General features: G+C 28.2%; 4 protein-coding genes across 4 annotated transcripts; 1 reads left to right on the top strand and 3 right to left on the bottom strand.

Annotated features, from left to right (window-relative positions):
• Nucleotides 1-48: 48 nt before the first annotated feature.
• On the top strand, nucleotides 49-2,634 carry LOC139096161 (PX domain-containing protein kinase-like protein). Its single transcript, XM_070647825.1, has 9 exons — nucleotides 49-184; nucleotides 423-677; nucleotides 762-821; nucleotides 1,015-1,056; nucleotides 1,117-1,711; nucleotides 1,772-2,144; nucleotides 2,211-2,285; nucleotides 2,338-2,434; nucleotides 2,497-2,634. Exons 2-9 carry the CDS (start codon nucleotides 662-664, stop codon nucleotides 2,505-2,507), a joined length of 1,269 nt encoding a protein of 422 aa, XP_070503926.1. The 5' UTR covers nucleotides 49-184; nucleotides 423-661; the 3' UTR covers nucleotides 2,508-2,634.
• A 1-nt stretch (nucleotide 2,635) lies between these two features.
• LOC139095744 (ubiquinol-cytochrome c reductase complex assembly factor 5-like) lies at nucleotides 2,636-3,214 on the bottom strand. Its single transcript, XM_070647210.1, has 3 exons — nucleotides 3,056-3,214; nucleotides 2,906-2,982; nucleotides 2,636-2,796 (listed from the first exon to the last, which is right to left on the bottom strand). The coding sequence occupies exons 1-3, from the start codon at nucleotides 3,163-3,165 to the stop codon at nucleotides 2,636-2,638; spliced, it is 348 nt and encodes a 115-aa protein (XP_070503311.1). The 5' UTR covers nucleotides 3,166-3,214.
• Nucleotides 3,215-3,440: 226 nt separating this feature from the next.
• Nucleotides 3,441-8,705, bottom strand: cdi (center divider). Its single transcript, XM_070647821.1, has 7 exons — nucleotides 8,589-8,705; nucleotides 7,667-8,119; nucleotides 7,160-7,281; nucleotides 6,902-7,100; nucleotides 6,736-6,821; nucleotides 6,420-6,675; nucleotides 3,441-6,352 (listed from the first exon to the last, which is right to left on the bottom strand). Exons 2-7 carry the CDS (start codon nucleotides 7,943-7,945, stop codon nucleotides 4,373-4,375), a joined length of 2,922 nt encoding a protein of 973 aa, XP_070503922.1. The 5' UTR covers nucleotides 7,946-8,119; nucleotides 8,589-8,705; the 3' UTR covers nucleotides 3,441-4,372.
• Nucleotides 8,706-9,859: 1,154 nt separating this feature from the next.
• On the bottom strand, nucleotides 9,860-12,633 carry Rab11 (RAS oncogene family member Rab11). The gene is made up of 4 exons (XM_070647826.1): nucleotides 12,441-12,633; nucleotides 11,551-11,712; nucleotides 11,155-11,463; nucleotides 9,860-11,029 (listed from the first exon to the last, which is right to left on the bottom strand). The coding sequence occupies exons 1-4, from the start codon at nucleotides 12,478-12,480 to the stop codon at nucleotides 10,896-10,898; spliced, it is 645 nt and encodes a 214-aa protein (XP_070503927.1). The 5' UTR covers nucleotides 12,481-12,633; the 3' UTR covers nucleotides 9,860-10,895.
• Nucleotides 12,634-12,840: the final 207 nt, after the last annotated feature.

The raw sequence follows: 12,840 nt of genomic DNA, 5'->3' as shown, positions 1-12,840 counted from the left end.
CAATCGAAAAAGGATGCAGTGGTGTTCCTTCGATAATTCGAAGTTTAAAAAGAAAGTTTTGTACAATTTTAAAAAATTTTATTCGTAGAATTTTTTAATTTTTATAAATTTACATGTCAAGAAATTCTGAGCGTTAACATTAACCTTTTAAAGGTGTAATTCGGACTAATCTCATATCAAGAAAGTAAGCTATTGATGAAAAAAAGCAATTCTTTAAGAGCTTTTTCTTAAAGGGTTCATTAAAATTTAAGTTGATTTTTTTCGTATAGGAAACTCAAGGAAAAAAATCCTTGAGATTTAATTTGGAAAAAATGTGAAAATATAAGAAAATATTTCGTTACTTTTTAAAGATTATTTTTTGTCATATTTTGTACCATTTTGTATTAAAAGAATTTATTAATCATGAAAAACTTTCATTTTAGGTTTTAAAATTTATATTTTACATCAAAAAATATCAATTGTTTGGAAAGAAAAGCTTTAAGAGAAAACTCAAATTATCAATCTAACATAATCCAAGAAATCTATTTTAAACATTATAGTGCTAATGGTAAATATGCTTATGTAATATTAGCAAATCCTGTGAAAATAAAGTTGATCCTCACAATGAAAGAAGTGTCCACCATTAATAAATAAGACAAAAATAATCATAAATTTTATCAACATGAATACAATTTTAGGTAAGCTACAATGTTCTTGCAAGGGCAGTAAACCTAAAATCTCTATAGAAAATGTTAATGCCTTTTTCCTTTCTCTCCCTTTAGCATCATCATTACCAACTAAAAAGTTTATTGATCCTGACTCAATCTCTATTCCATTTCATGGTAAGTTTATAAAATATGTATCAAGTTCGAAGTTTCTTTGCTATTTCTTTTTTGTTTTATTGGCTTTTATGTATGATTTTTTGTACATCTGTGCTGAATATTATATTTATAGAATATTAATCCAGTACATATGTTTGAGTGTATTTATGGATGCAGATCCTTAATCTCGATTATTTTTTTTTTCATTCTTTAGAAATTGCACATCAAAATGTAACGGCTTTATTAAAAAACGAAAGTAAGTAAATTTTAATTTTTAATGATGGATATACGCTAATTTGGAAAATGCAATCAATAGATAATTGGGTGTTAAAAAATTCTCTGAATTCAATTGGATGGAGGGCTCGTAAGCACTATTTTAAAGTAGTTCAGAAGCCACATGCATGCCAGAAACATGGTCATTTATCAAAACTTGAATCACAAGGAAGTACATCAAGTTATAAAGAAAACTCAAGTGATAATGAATATTTGCTAACTTGGACTGAATTTGGTCAAGATAAATGTATTAATGATAAGGAGTTAAATAATATTTTAAAGGATTTAGCATCTATTAAGCATCCCTTAATTTATCCCATTGAATACATTAAATGTAATGAGAATGGATGTCTCGTGATTATGAAATTTAATAAGGAAGGTAGCTTGAAAGATTTGTTGTGTGGATCTCAACCATTGAACTCTTTTTCAACTAAATATGGTACTACAAAAGGACGGAATCAATTACCAATTAAAGATGTTGCTTTATACAGTCGTCACATATTAGAAGGAATCAAATATTTGAATTCATTTGGTTTAGCTTATGGTCATTTGACAACAGCTAATATTTTTATTCATAATGGAATTGCAAAATTGAGTGCCATTGAAAACTTTTTGCTTGGTGTTCCATCATTTTATCGGTAAGAAAATTTATGTTTATTTCTTGTTTAATCTTTATGGCAAATTTACATCTATTTCAGACCATTTATTGTCCAGAATAGTAAAATAACTACAATGGAACAGGTTGATCTTTTTACTTTCGGACACGTTGTTTTCGAAATGCAATCAACATATTCCCTTCAAGAACCATTTGTTCGAGAAATTACTGATTGTCCAGTAGCTTTAAAATCTTTTTTAGAGATGTTAATTACTAAGGAATCCTTAAAAACAAGCTTTACTATTGAACAATTGTTAACGCATAAATATTTTTTCGAATTTGCGACTCAGAAGAGTATTGATGCTATTCAAGAAAATTTAAAAAAGGAGATTTCAATTGCAGAAATATCAGGAAAGAATTCCATACATAATGCAATTCAAAAGTTTGAATCAAGATTGAAGGATGAACAGAAGCTGGTATGTCTTATCATATCATATGTATGTTTATGTAATTTATATATGCAAATTTTTACTTAAATTAAGGTGAAGAGCCAAAAAAGGGTTGTAAGAGTACAGGAAATGATGACGAGCGAGGAAAAGAAGCAGACTAAGCAAAAGGTAGACTTTATTACTTTAATTTTCATTGTCTTTTGATTTATATCTATTTTAGTTGAAATCGCAAGCATCTTTGCAAAATGGACCAATTAACTTCAAACTGAGCCTATCTGAATCTGATAATGCTGGCGAGTCATCATCTCCCATGAAAGGTAAAGCAATATAAAATTGTTTTCAATTTTCAGTTTTTAACTTTTATTCTCCACGTTTTCAGACTCACATTAAACATTTTTTTAGTTGTTTAACATGTTCGAACGCAAAAAAAAAATTGTTATAAATCATGTTAATGTGCTAACAAAAAAAAACTAAGTGTTTTAAATAAAGATGGTGTATTACATTCTTTTCTAAATAACTTATGACTTTAGCAGCTTTTTCTTTTGGTGTTCAGGTAATTTTTGGATTTCTTCATTGATAAATCGTTCCATGTCACTTAATGGTTGAAAATATAAATGAACCGTCTGTGATCCTAAAAACATTGAGATCAAAGCTGCTGCTGAAAATCTCACATATTGGCCTAAAAGTAAAATAAAGGAATTATGCAAAAATCCATGCTAACATGCCTACTGTTTTATTACCAAAAGTAACACTCGCTGGAAGCATCTCTTAGCTAGTCTCTTCTAAACCTTTTAATCTCTCTTCTATAACTTTTTTTGCTTGTTTTCTCTTATATGTGTCGTAAAAATTAGTCCTGCCTACTCTCCTTTTTTTAAAAAGTTAATTATATATTAGAAAATTAATGATAGCTATATTTCAAAGAATTATTATGCAATTACCATTTGATCATTGAAAATTCTAATGTAGCACCCAAAATGAAGAATGCAGGTAGAAATCTATAGAGTCCAATGCTTTTTCCAGGCCACTTATCTATGATTTTTGAGAGCATTTAAAAATATGATTTTTAAAATTAATTCATAGAACTGCCTCTGTTTATATTTTTCGCGTCTTTGATGCAAACATTTTTGAATTCGAATTGAAAAACTTATTATGAGCTTTTTTTAACGGTCAAATGAAGATTCCTGACAATGAATCAACTTTTATCAAATTTTCCCATTTTAAAGTACCTGATTAAAAGCCATCATTAAGTTGGAAAAAACCATTCTTTATTTCATTTTCTTATCATTATTTCAAATATAATATAACATAAAATATTTTTATTGCAATTGTCCCATGACTTAATCATATAAAAAAATTAATGAACAAATAATCATTTTCAAAAAATTATAAGAATTAGATAGGTATTTGATAGTAAACACAAATGTTTAAATATTTTTAAAAAACTGATTTCTTTCCATTTTGAATAGACATTGTGCTTTCATTGAAAAGTACTTTAAAGAATTTTTCATACATTATTGTTACTTATCACGAAATCAATTATTTTCAGACTATTCATAGACGATAATATTGGCTGTTTTCCTTCACATTTTGAAGGAACAATTCATTTGAAGACGTTTATCAGTATATAAGTATTTTTTAATCTGTTTCAATTACAGAAAAAACAGTTGATAACATGAAGAGGAAGTTCTTAAAACCTATTACATTGTTTTGGAAAGTGCCAATTTTCTTATGTTTCAGCTTATATAAAAAGTGATCGCTGATAAATTTCAAATCGATTTAATTCATTTATTATTTTGGAAGTAACAATTCTCAATATTCCTAAATATTATTTATATATATATATAATTTTTTTTTTCAAAAAAGATTAACGAATTTTGAATTCATCTATAAATTTTCTTAGCCTCTACAATATTCATTGAATAAATACGATTTATTTTTTCATGGAAGATATCTTTCTATGATGCAATTTGGCTAAGTTTTTTTTTTTTGTTTAATTTTTTTTAGAATGATTCAAAGTCCACTCATTCAAAACTCCTAAATGAATGACCCTTGATAATAATTTCGAAAAATTCCCAAATTTAAAACATTTGACAATCAATCTCTTTGTGAAATTTTAGTAAAAATACTTTTTGCCACTCTTCTGATATTGACTTTAAAATAATTTTGCACTAATTTTGTTCATTCTTAATTGTTTTTTTTTGTTTAGAAATAAAATATTGACACATGAAAAATACCAACACGAAAATCATATAAATTCATTTTTCTGATTGATTACCTTGCTTTGATTTATCGAATAATGGCAATTTGGATCTTACTGATCCTTCGCAAATCTTGTGAAAATTTTGGGATGGTTTCTTCTCTGTAAAATCGAAACAAAATGTTTCATAATCTCTTTTGAATGCTAAGTTTGGATTATTGCTATCATTACTGCCTATGTCGGGAAAATCTCGACGTAAATCAACAAAATAATCCGTCAGTTGTTTATGATGATGATGATAATTTGATGAAGGTAGATAATTGGTAGCTGACGTTGATGATGATGAAAAGTTTGATGACTTTAGGCCAGAGACGGAAAAGTTGGACGCAGAGAAATTTGATCCTTTTCTCTCAAAATATTCCACAATTTTTGCTATTTGTGCCGAGCGCGTATTTGGTATTGAATATGAACGATCATCCCATAAAAGGGAATCTGATCCTGCAAGTGAATCACTACTATCTGAATAAATGGAAGATGTGCGATTTTTACAATGGAAAAGTTGATTTGATAATTGATGCTTTTGAATAATTGAATTTATCTCGGTATCTAATGTTAGTCGATTGATAAGACCCATATCGATGGACTTTGTATTTATATCAATTCGATGGTGTACACAATGCTGTAATTTTTGACTTAGTTTTGTGTCTGTCAAATCCAAATCATCTAAACTCCGTAGAGAAATCGATGTTGAATCATTTGAGGTATCGTTCTTTTTATCATTGCTTGTTGACGGTGTTGACGATAAAATACAGCATGTACAGAAATATGAGCACGCTCCATGATCATAATCACGTGTTTTATCACAAAAGTCTTCGTTCAAGCAAGAAAAGAAACCACTTTCTGTTGATCCTCGTCTTGTGAGTAATCGAGGTGTTTCATATATTGACTTTCCTGCCATCGATACAGGCTCCATTAAACAATTTGACTCGTAGCAATTTGTATTTGTAAATTTTAAATTGGATGGAATCGCTGATACACCAATAATTCTATTTGTTGAAAGAGGTATTGATAAATCTTTCAATTCATTTGAATCTACACAACTCAACTTGCAACTATCACTACTACACAAATCAGTCTCTTCTTGTTTGCCATTTTTATATAGCGGATGATTTTGAAGTTTATCAAAATACTTTTTATAACATTTAGAACTACTATCGCTGCGTATTAAGGACGAAACATTCTCATAATTCGGTAATAAGGAATCAAGATTAAAGTCCTTTCGTTTAATTAACGGGGAACTTGGTAAACTTTTTGGCTCATTTGTAGCCTGATTTTTCTTCTTCTTCTTCTTGGTATAATTTAATTCTTTTAAATTTTTTAAAAACGGTGATGACATCTCAAAACAAGAACTAAATAAATCATTTGTACCTGGGAGTTGATTTGTATTGGCACCGATAATTTTCTTTACTCCACGTAATTGTGCAAGATTAGTAAAAGGATTTAATTTTGAATTCTCTTTCGGACGAGGCTTGTATTTTGGATCTTTCAAAAGCATCGTTTCTGCTATTTTCCTTAACGTTAAAATCGGATCGATCTCATTGATGGTTTGTTGAGACTTGTTGTTCGTTCGATTCAGCAGCGGATGACATCGTGCTTTATCTGCTGGGACCGTATGCAACATAATATTCTCGCTTGAATAGGAACGTCGATATGTTAATGATGTATGCGGAAGAGCTTTGGATTCTTTTCGTTGTTTTGGTGGTGACTCTGATATTGAATGCTTATATGACTTATTGTTTGACGATTCTCTGCAACTGTTATTATTGTTATTCAATGTTGAGTCTATTGAATTTCGTTTATTGTATTTGCTATTCTGAATATCTTCTTTTGATGGTGACATACTGATGTCATTTAAACTATTATTACTTGGGCTAATACTGTTTGTTTTGTCTTCAATTGAATCATTATTACGATCATCCAGCAGCAATGTCAATTTTTTTGCCACATCATTAAACGTATAACGGTTTTTCGGATCATACTGTCAAAAAAGCAGATAAAAAAATATTATTTTCATTGCACGTGATCACAATATAAAATAAACTAACATTGCAACAATAAAACGCAATCCTCAAAAAAGCTGGTAAAGTATCATTGGGACAGAGATCAACGAATGCAATATAGTCGAGACCAAAAGCATCTGTTCTAGGAAGAATATCTGGATCGGCGTCAATACGGGCGATTAATTCACATAAAATTATTCCATACGAAAACACATCACTACTTTCGTCGTAAAATTTTCCATTAAGACATTCAGGGCTCATCCAGTAAGGACTCCCAACTGTGTCCAAACGAGACTTTCCACTATGGAATAAAAATCCGTTAATAACAGTAATATTTAATATTGTAATATTTTTAACATACCACTTTTTTGGGATTTTTGCTGCCAAACCGAAATCTCCAACCACAGCATCCAGTTCCCCACTTGAAAGCCTTCTTACAAGTACATTCTGTGAAAAAATTTAATCAGAATTTTGCAATTTGAAATTTTTTTAAAAATAGTTTTGAAATTATGATCGATCATCATTACCTTACTCGTTAAATCACGATGAAATACATTAATTGAATGGACATATTTCATTCCTTTGGCAATTCCTAATGCTAATTGTATTTTGGACGTAGGAGAGAGGTATTCTGCTTTGTTTTGTATTAGCTGTTCTAAAGAACCGTCGGGAAAGTATTCTGTGAGTGCATGTAACTGACCATTCTCAACGCAACATCCCATAAATCTAAATAAATTTATATTTATTAATCTGTGAATTTGAATGTTTAAAAAAGTTTTACTCACTTTAGTATGTTGGGATGTGATAATTTATTAAGAAGTTGAACTTCTCTCAACATATTAGGCCTATTAGACCGTAACTGATTCATTTTAAGTACCATTACTTCGCCAGTGGTCCTATGTGTAACCTGTGTTAAAAATCATTTTATCAGCCGTTAGCAACAGTTTTAAATTAACAATGCTATGAACAAGAATGCATGAATAATTAAAGCTTTACAATAATAATAAAAAAATTAAAGAAATGCACAAAAAAGAAATCTAGGAAATGTTTGAATTTGAAAGTTTTTTTTGTGCAGTTTATTGACTCATTCATTTGTTCGGAAGTTCTTCGGAAGTTGCATATAAACACTAAGCTTATCATATTCGCAGATATTCAGCGAGACATTTGTATGAATATTAAAAAAAATATTTTTTTTGAGATGTCTTGAAAATATATTACAAACAAGTTAGCATGCATTTGGATCTATTCCAAGAAATTTCTCATTTGAAAAGATTATTTGTACTGGATCTTACCTTAAATACCTCTGAGAAAAATCCTGAGCCAATTTTTTCTCTGTGAAAATCGTCAACAGAATAAAGCGCAGACACGGCCGTTTTCAAAGCTTTACATGATGGTCCCGTAACTAAACGATCTGAACATTGTTCCAAGAGCTTTTCTTTATGACTTGCTATTATTTCAATGGACTTTGTAGAAGCACTTGATGAATTATTCACAACATTTTTAGTTTTATTTATTAAAGGTGGACCAGGACCTTGTCCACAATAATTGTTTGGCGTTAAGTTCATGATCATCGAATATACTTTATATCAATCCATTCGAACAGTTTTAAATATCTCATTTTTTTCAACTATTTTAATCTTTGTGCATTTATTTTTCACTTTCTCACTGTGAGTTTTTACGCTTACATTTATTATATATCATTCCATAATACTCCAACACTCACGAAAAGGTAATTCAATACACAACTTAATAGAAGAAGAAATTAATTAATTACACAATTGAAATTTCTCTATTTTGTTACAAATATTAAAATCTTGAAGTTATTTTACACAAAAAAAAAATCACATTCTGAAACAAATTTAATTGATTTAATACATTCTAGCTAATTTTTATATGCTTTTTTTCACTTTTAATCAAATTATTTACCCACACAAAAAAAAATATACTACCTATATAGGTGCTATTTATATATTTTTTATGACTCTTCCTAATCTCCTAGAATATCAAGATATAAATCACGAATTCATGTTCCTGTCATTTTTCTAGCTATGTTTTTACTATGATTTATGAAAACAATGATTTTCTAAATTAATTAAAATGAAAATTTAAAACCTTTTGAAGAAAAAAATTATTTTTTTTCCCAAAAACTCATCAAAAACCTATTATATCAATTCTTTATATATCTCACAATATTATAAATTTAATTATATTAACCTTTCACTTGTTTCTGCACTTAGAATTTACGTTTAATGCGCGAAATTTATTAATTTAAATTTTTATGAAATTTTATTTTTATGATCAAAAAGCAAGCTGTGGACATAGCAAATATGCACTAAAAAATAATCAAAAATTTAATAGAAAAAAAAATATTATATTCACCATCATTCACTTTTTGGCTCTATCATCGTTTTAGTACTGACAATTGATTGTTTATTTCAATTGATTCATAAAATAATCTCTAAGTGACAAAAACAACTGTTGTAATAAATTTATTCAGAATTAAAAGAAGTTTTCACGCCTTGACCTATTTGAATTTTTAAAAATCGTTTAAAAAGTGATCCGTGTAAATTATTAAATTCTTCATTTAGTGTAATTAAGCAATGATATTCAAAATATTTTGCATAAATGTACTTGTTGCATCATAAATAGAAATAAAAATTTATTTCTGGGATTGTCAGCTGCTCATAATGTTTTAATACAAAGAATAAAATGAAATTTTTACATGAAAATGTTTTTGCGTCCGGTATAAAAAGGTTTAGATGGTAAACAATAAAAAAAATTGGTTAAAATTATAAAAATAAATTAAAACATTTTAGAGCTATCTATTCGAACTAAATCGTTGGTAAATATAATTTAAATCCATTTAAATGTTTAAATTCCTGTTTATACGACATTTTTGTTAATTGTCAAGTTAAATTTATTTCAGAATAATTTAAAGTATAATGTTGCAACTTTTGCGTAAATCATCTTTGTTATTGCAAATGAGCATTAGGAATGCATCATCCTCGACAGCAGCTGTAACAAAAATCCACCGAGCCATTTATCCAAATATGTACAAGTCAGTACTTAAATTTTCTAATTAATTACATATAAATTTAATTGTATTAATTAATAAATTTTAGCACATTAGTCGTAAATTCAAATGGAAGCACATACAGAATAAGATACTATGAACCAAGAGCAATTATCAAACTTCCATTTGACATGAGTCAATTAACTGAATCCGAAAAAAGATTGCGACTAGAAAAGAGAAAACCAAAATCCAAAGTCAAAATTGAGCAGGAAGTTGACGACAAGTTTAGTGCCAACAAATATGTCAAATTCATCAAAAGAAAATAATCTTTAAAGAAAGATATAAAAATTAATTAAAATAGGAAATTAATCAAATATTATGTAGAACATTCAAAAATTGACTTTGAGCAGATTTTATTGAGATCCAGCGGAACTACAAATAAAGCGAATGAGTAATAAAATAAAAAGTGTAATTAAATTATTCTTTTTCTTTATTAGTCAGCTAAAAATATTAATACATTTGAAAAAAGGAAACAATTTTGGGGTGAATTTCTTCAGTTTTCAAGTGAATTACTTTTTCATGTGTGAATTGTCTTTAGAGTGTAACAAATGAAATTAGGTTTATCATAGCAGTATAGATTACATTTAAAAAAAACTGATTCATATAACTCATTCTGTGTTTTATGTATAATGGATCCGTCCCAAAACTATAAAGAATGTACAAAAAGCTGATATAGTGATTTCATTTGAATTTATTTTTTTTAACATCATTTTTCTCGTTTTTTTTCTAATTTAATATGCGTTTCACTTACGATCTGATAAAGTTAAGCTTATAATGACGTATTTGTTTACTTCAAAATTGGCTGTATACGTTCTTAAACAGTTTTTTTTTCTTCTTTAAACTTTGATATTTTCCGAAACTTTTATTAAATTAACATTTCGTGTACATTGATAAAATATGATCGTAGCTATGCTTATATTTTTCCCAATCACTATTTTTTTTTCCTTTTAAATAACATGTATGGATTTAAAGTAGCGCATTATGAAAACAAATGATTACAGCATTTAATAAAAGAATACAGCCTTTATCGCGCTCGAAATGCTAGTTTAATAGTTCGAAAGAAAAAATAAATTCTATTACATTTTAATCATTTCTAGTGTAGGTATTTAGATAATAAAATATAGTCGATGTAGTAAAAATTATGAGAAGTAATGCTATTCATTCCGTGTTGCAGGAACAGAAATGTTTATTTTTTGATGCTCATAACATATATATGTAATGCAAAAAGCTTCTTAATCATTTTTCTTTTCATTTGATTATTCTCATAATAATTCAACATAAAGGAAGTATAAAATTATTATATTTATTAAAAAAGAATAAAATAAAAATTGAAATAGAACTGGAAATCAGATGAAAAGAAATATATTATATTCCTTTTGTTTTCATTTTCACTGAATGTTTGCTCCTAGGCAATTTATATGATGGAACGAATAGTTAGTTCAAGCGGATCACTGGCAACATTGTTTTCGCACTTCCGATGTAACTGTTGGCTTAACATCGATAGGCTCCACGTTTGATGGACGAATTACATCGCCTTCTGGTGGATCGCGAATTTGTTTTTGCGAAACGATTCGGTAGATTTCTAAAACAAAAAATATGAATGCATGAATAAAAAACAATTTATTGATTGTGCTTAGTCACTTGAGAGGCTTGGTATGCATATTTTGAATGATGATTAATGGTGATAAAAATATAAATTGTAATTACCTGTGAGTATATTTTGAAATGCTGTCTCCACATTAGTTGAATCAAGAGCAGAAGTCTCTATAAAGCTGAGTCCATTTCGTTCAGCGAATGTCTTGGCTTCATCCGTTGGTACAGCACGTAAATGTCTTAAATCGCTCTTGTTTCCAACAAGCATTATCACTATATTTTGATCAGCATGATCTCTTAATTCGCGCAGCCATCTTTCTACGTTCTCATAAGTTAAATGCTTAGCAATGTCATACACCAAAAGAGCTCCAACTGCTCCTCTATAATAAGCCGATGTAATTGCTCGATATCTTTCTTGACCAGCTACAGACGGAAAAGACATATTATATATTAAATTCGTGTTAAAAATAAATACAGTCATTTAATTTTTTCAATTTTAATGTTTATTACCTGTATCCCAGATTTGAGCCTTAATAGTTTTATTATCAACAACAATGCTGCGAGTTGCAAATTCTACTCCTATTGTAGATTTCGATTCTAGATTGAATTCATTACGTGTAAACCTCGATAGCAGATTACTTTTTCCAACACCGGAATCTCCGATTAAAACCACTAAAAAATATTTGTCAAGAAATCATAATTTTTAAATGATTCATTATGCCAATGTTTACTTAAATTTAATAAATAAATAAATTTTATGAAACTTGTGAAATTAGCTCAATTTAATGAGTCACTAAGACTTTGAGGAATGCAAACTAACAATTTACATAATTTCTATCCGTTTTTGTTGTTATCATCTAGTATAATTGTGTAAAGTTAATAATAGTGGCATAGTAAGGAAGAAAAAAATTGACGATGAGATTATGAGTCACATATCAAGAAATATTCAATCAGATGATTACTTCACGCCCCACAAAATGATGATTTTTCTTTGTGCTGAACTAGAGTAATATACGACGAATATGTATTTTTTAATTCCTTAAAAACGCTTTTTTTCACCATTAATTTTTGCGCAAAATTACACAGAAGATGTCACAAATTTAATAATTTTCGCATGCCAGCGTGGAATTTAGTCATTTTCTTTGCATATTAAGCCATAGATTCTTGAAAGATAATATCTGAGCAAATTTATTTAATTAGGGTATAATGCGATTAATAAATGGTGGCTTAGTTATCATGATACGTGTAATGAGAAAATTTTAAATGCATTGACTAAAATATTGCAATTACTAGTAAATATCTTCCATTGTTTATTATAATAATGAAGAGAAAAAGGCAGAATCAACGAGAATCAAAAAAGGTCATAGGAAAATTGAAGAAAAAAATCAAATTATTTTTACCTTTGAATAAATAGTCATATTCATCATCCCGTGTACCCATTTTCACTTTTACGCAGTGTTGATTGATTAATGCAACTAATTAGTCTATTTAAAACCTTTAATGTAGCTAAAATAGCACAATAATTAAACAATAACTTTTGATTCTTTTTCCTTACAATAATGTTCAGATTTTATACATAAATGACGTGACAAAAAGTAAGTCTTCAAGATTATCACTATTTAGTACTAAATCATACAAAAATGATAACGCTTTAGTAACATTCATATACTATAGCAAGTAATGAAAACTTATAATTAACTAACTTTGTTGAAATATTTTATTTTACGTATTTTAATAAATGTTCTTCTTCATACAGAATTTATAAATGCTCCCGTTTGAACTTGGAACTTTTTGCATCCC

This window comes from Chironomus tepperi, unplaced genomic scaffold (genome assembly GCF_022539635.2).
Source record: "Chironomus tepperi strain 1889 unplaced genomic scaffold, CSIRO-AGI_Ctep_v1 contig_376, whole genome shotgun sequence".
Lineage (NCBI taxonomy): Eukaryota > Metazoa > Arthropoda > Insecta > Diptera > Chironomidae > Chironomus > Chironomus tepperi.
This window is presented reverse-complemented; position numbering and strand designations above follow the sequence as displayed.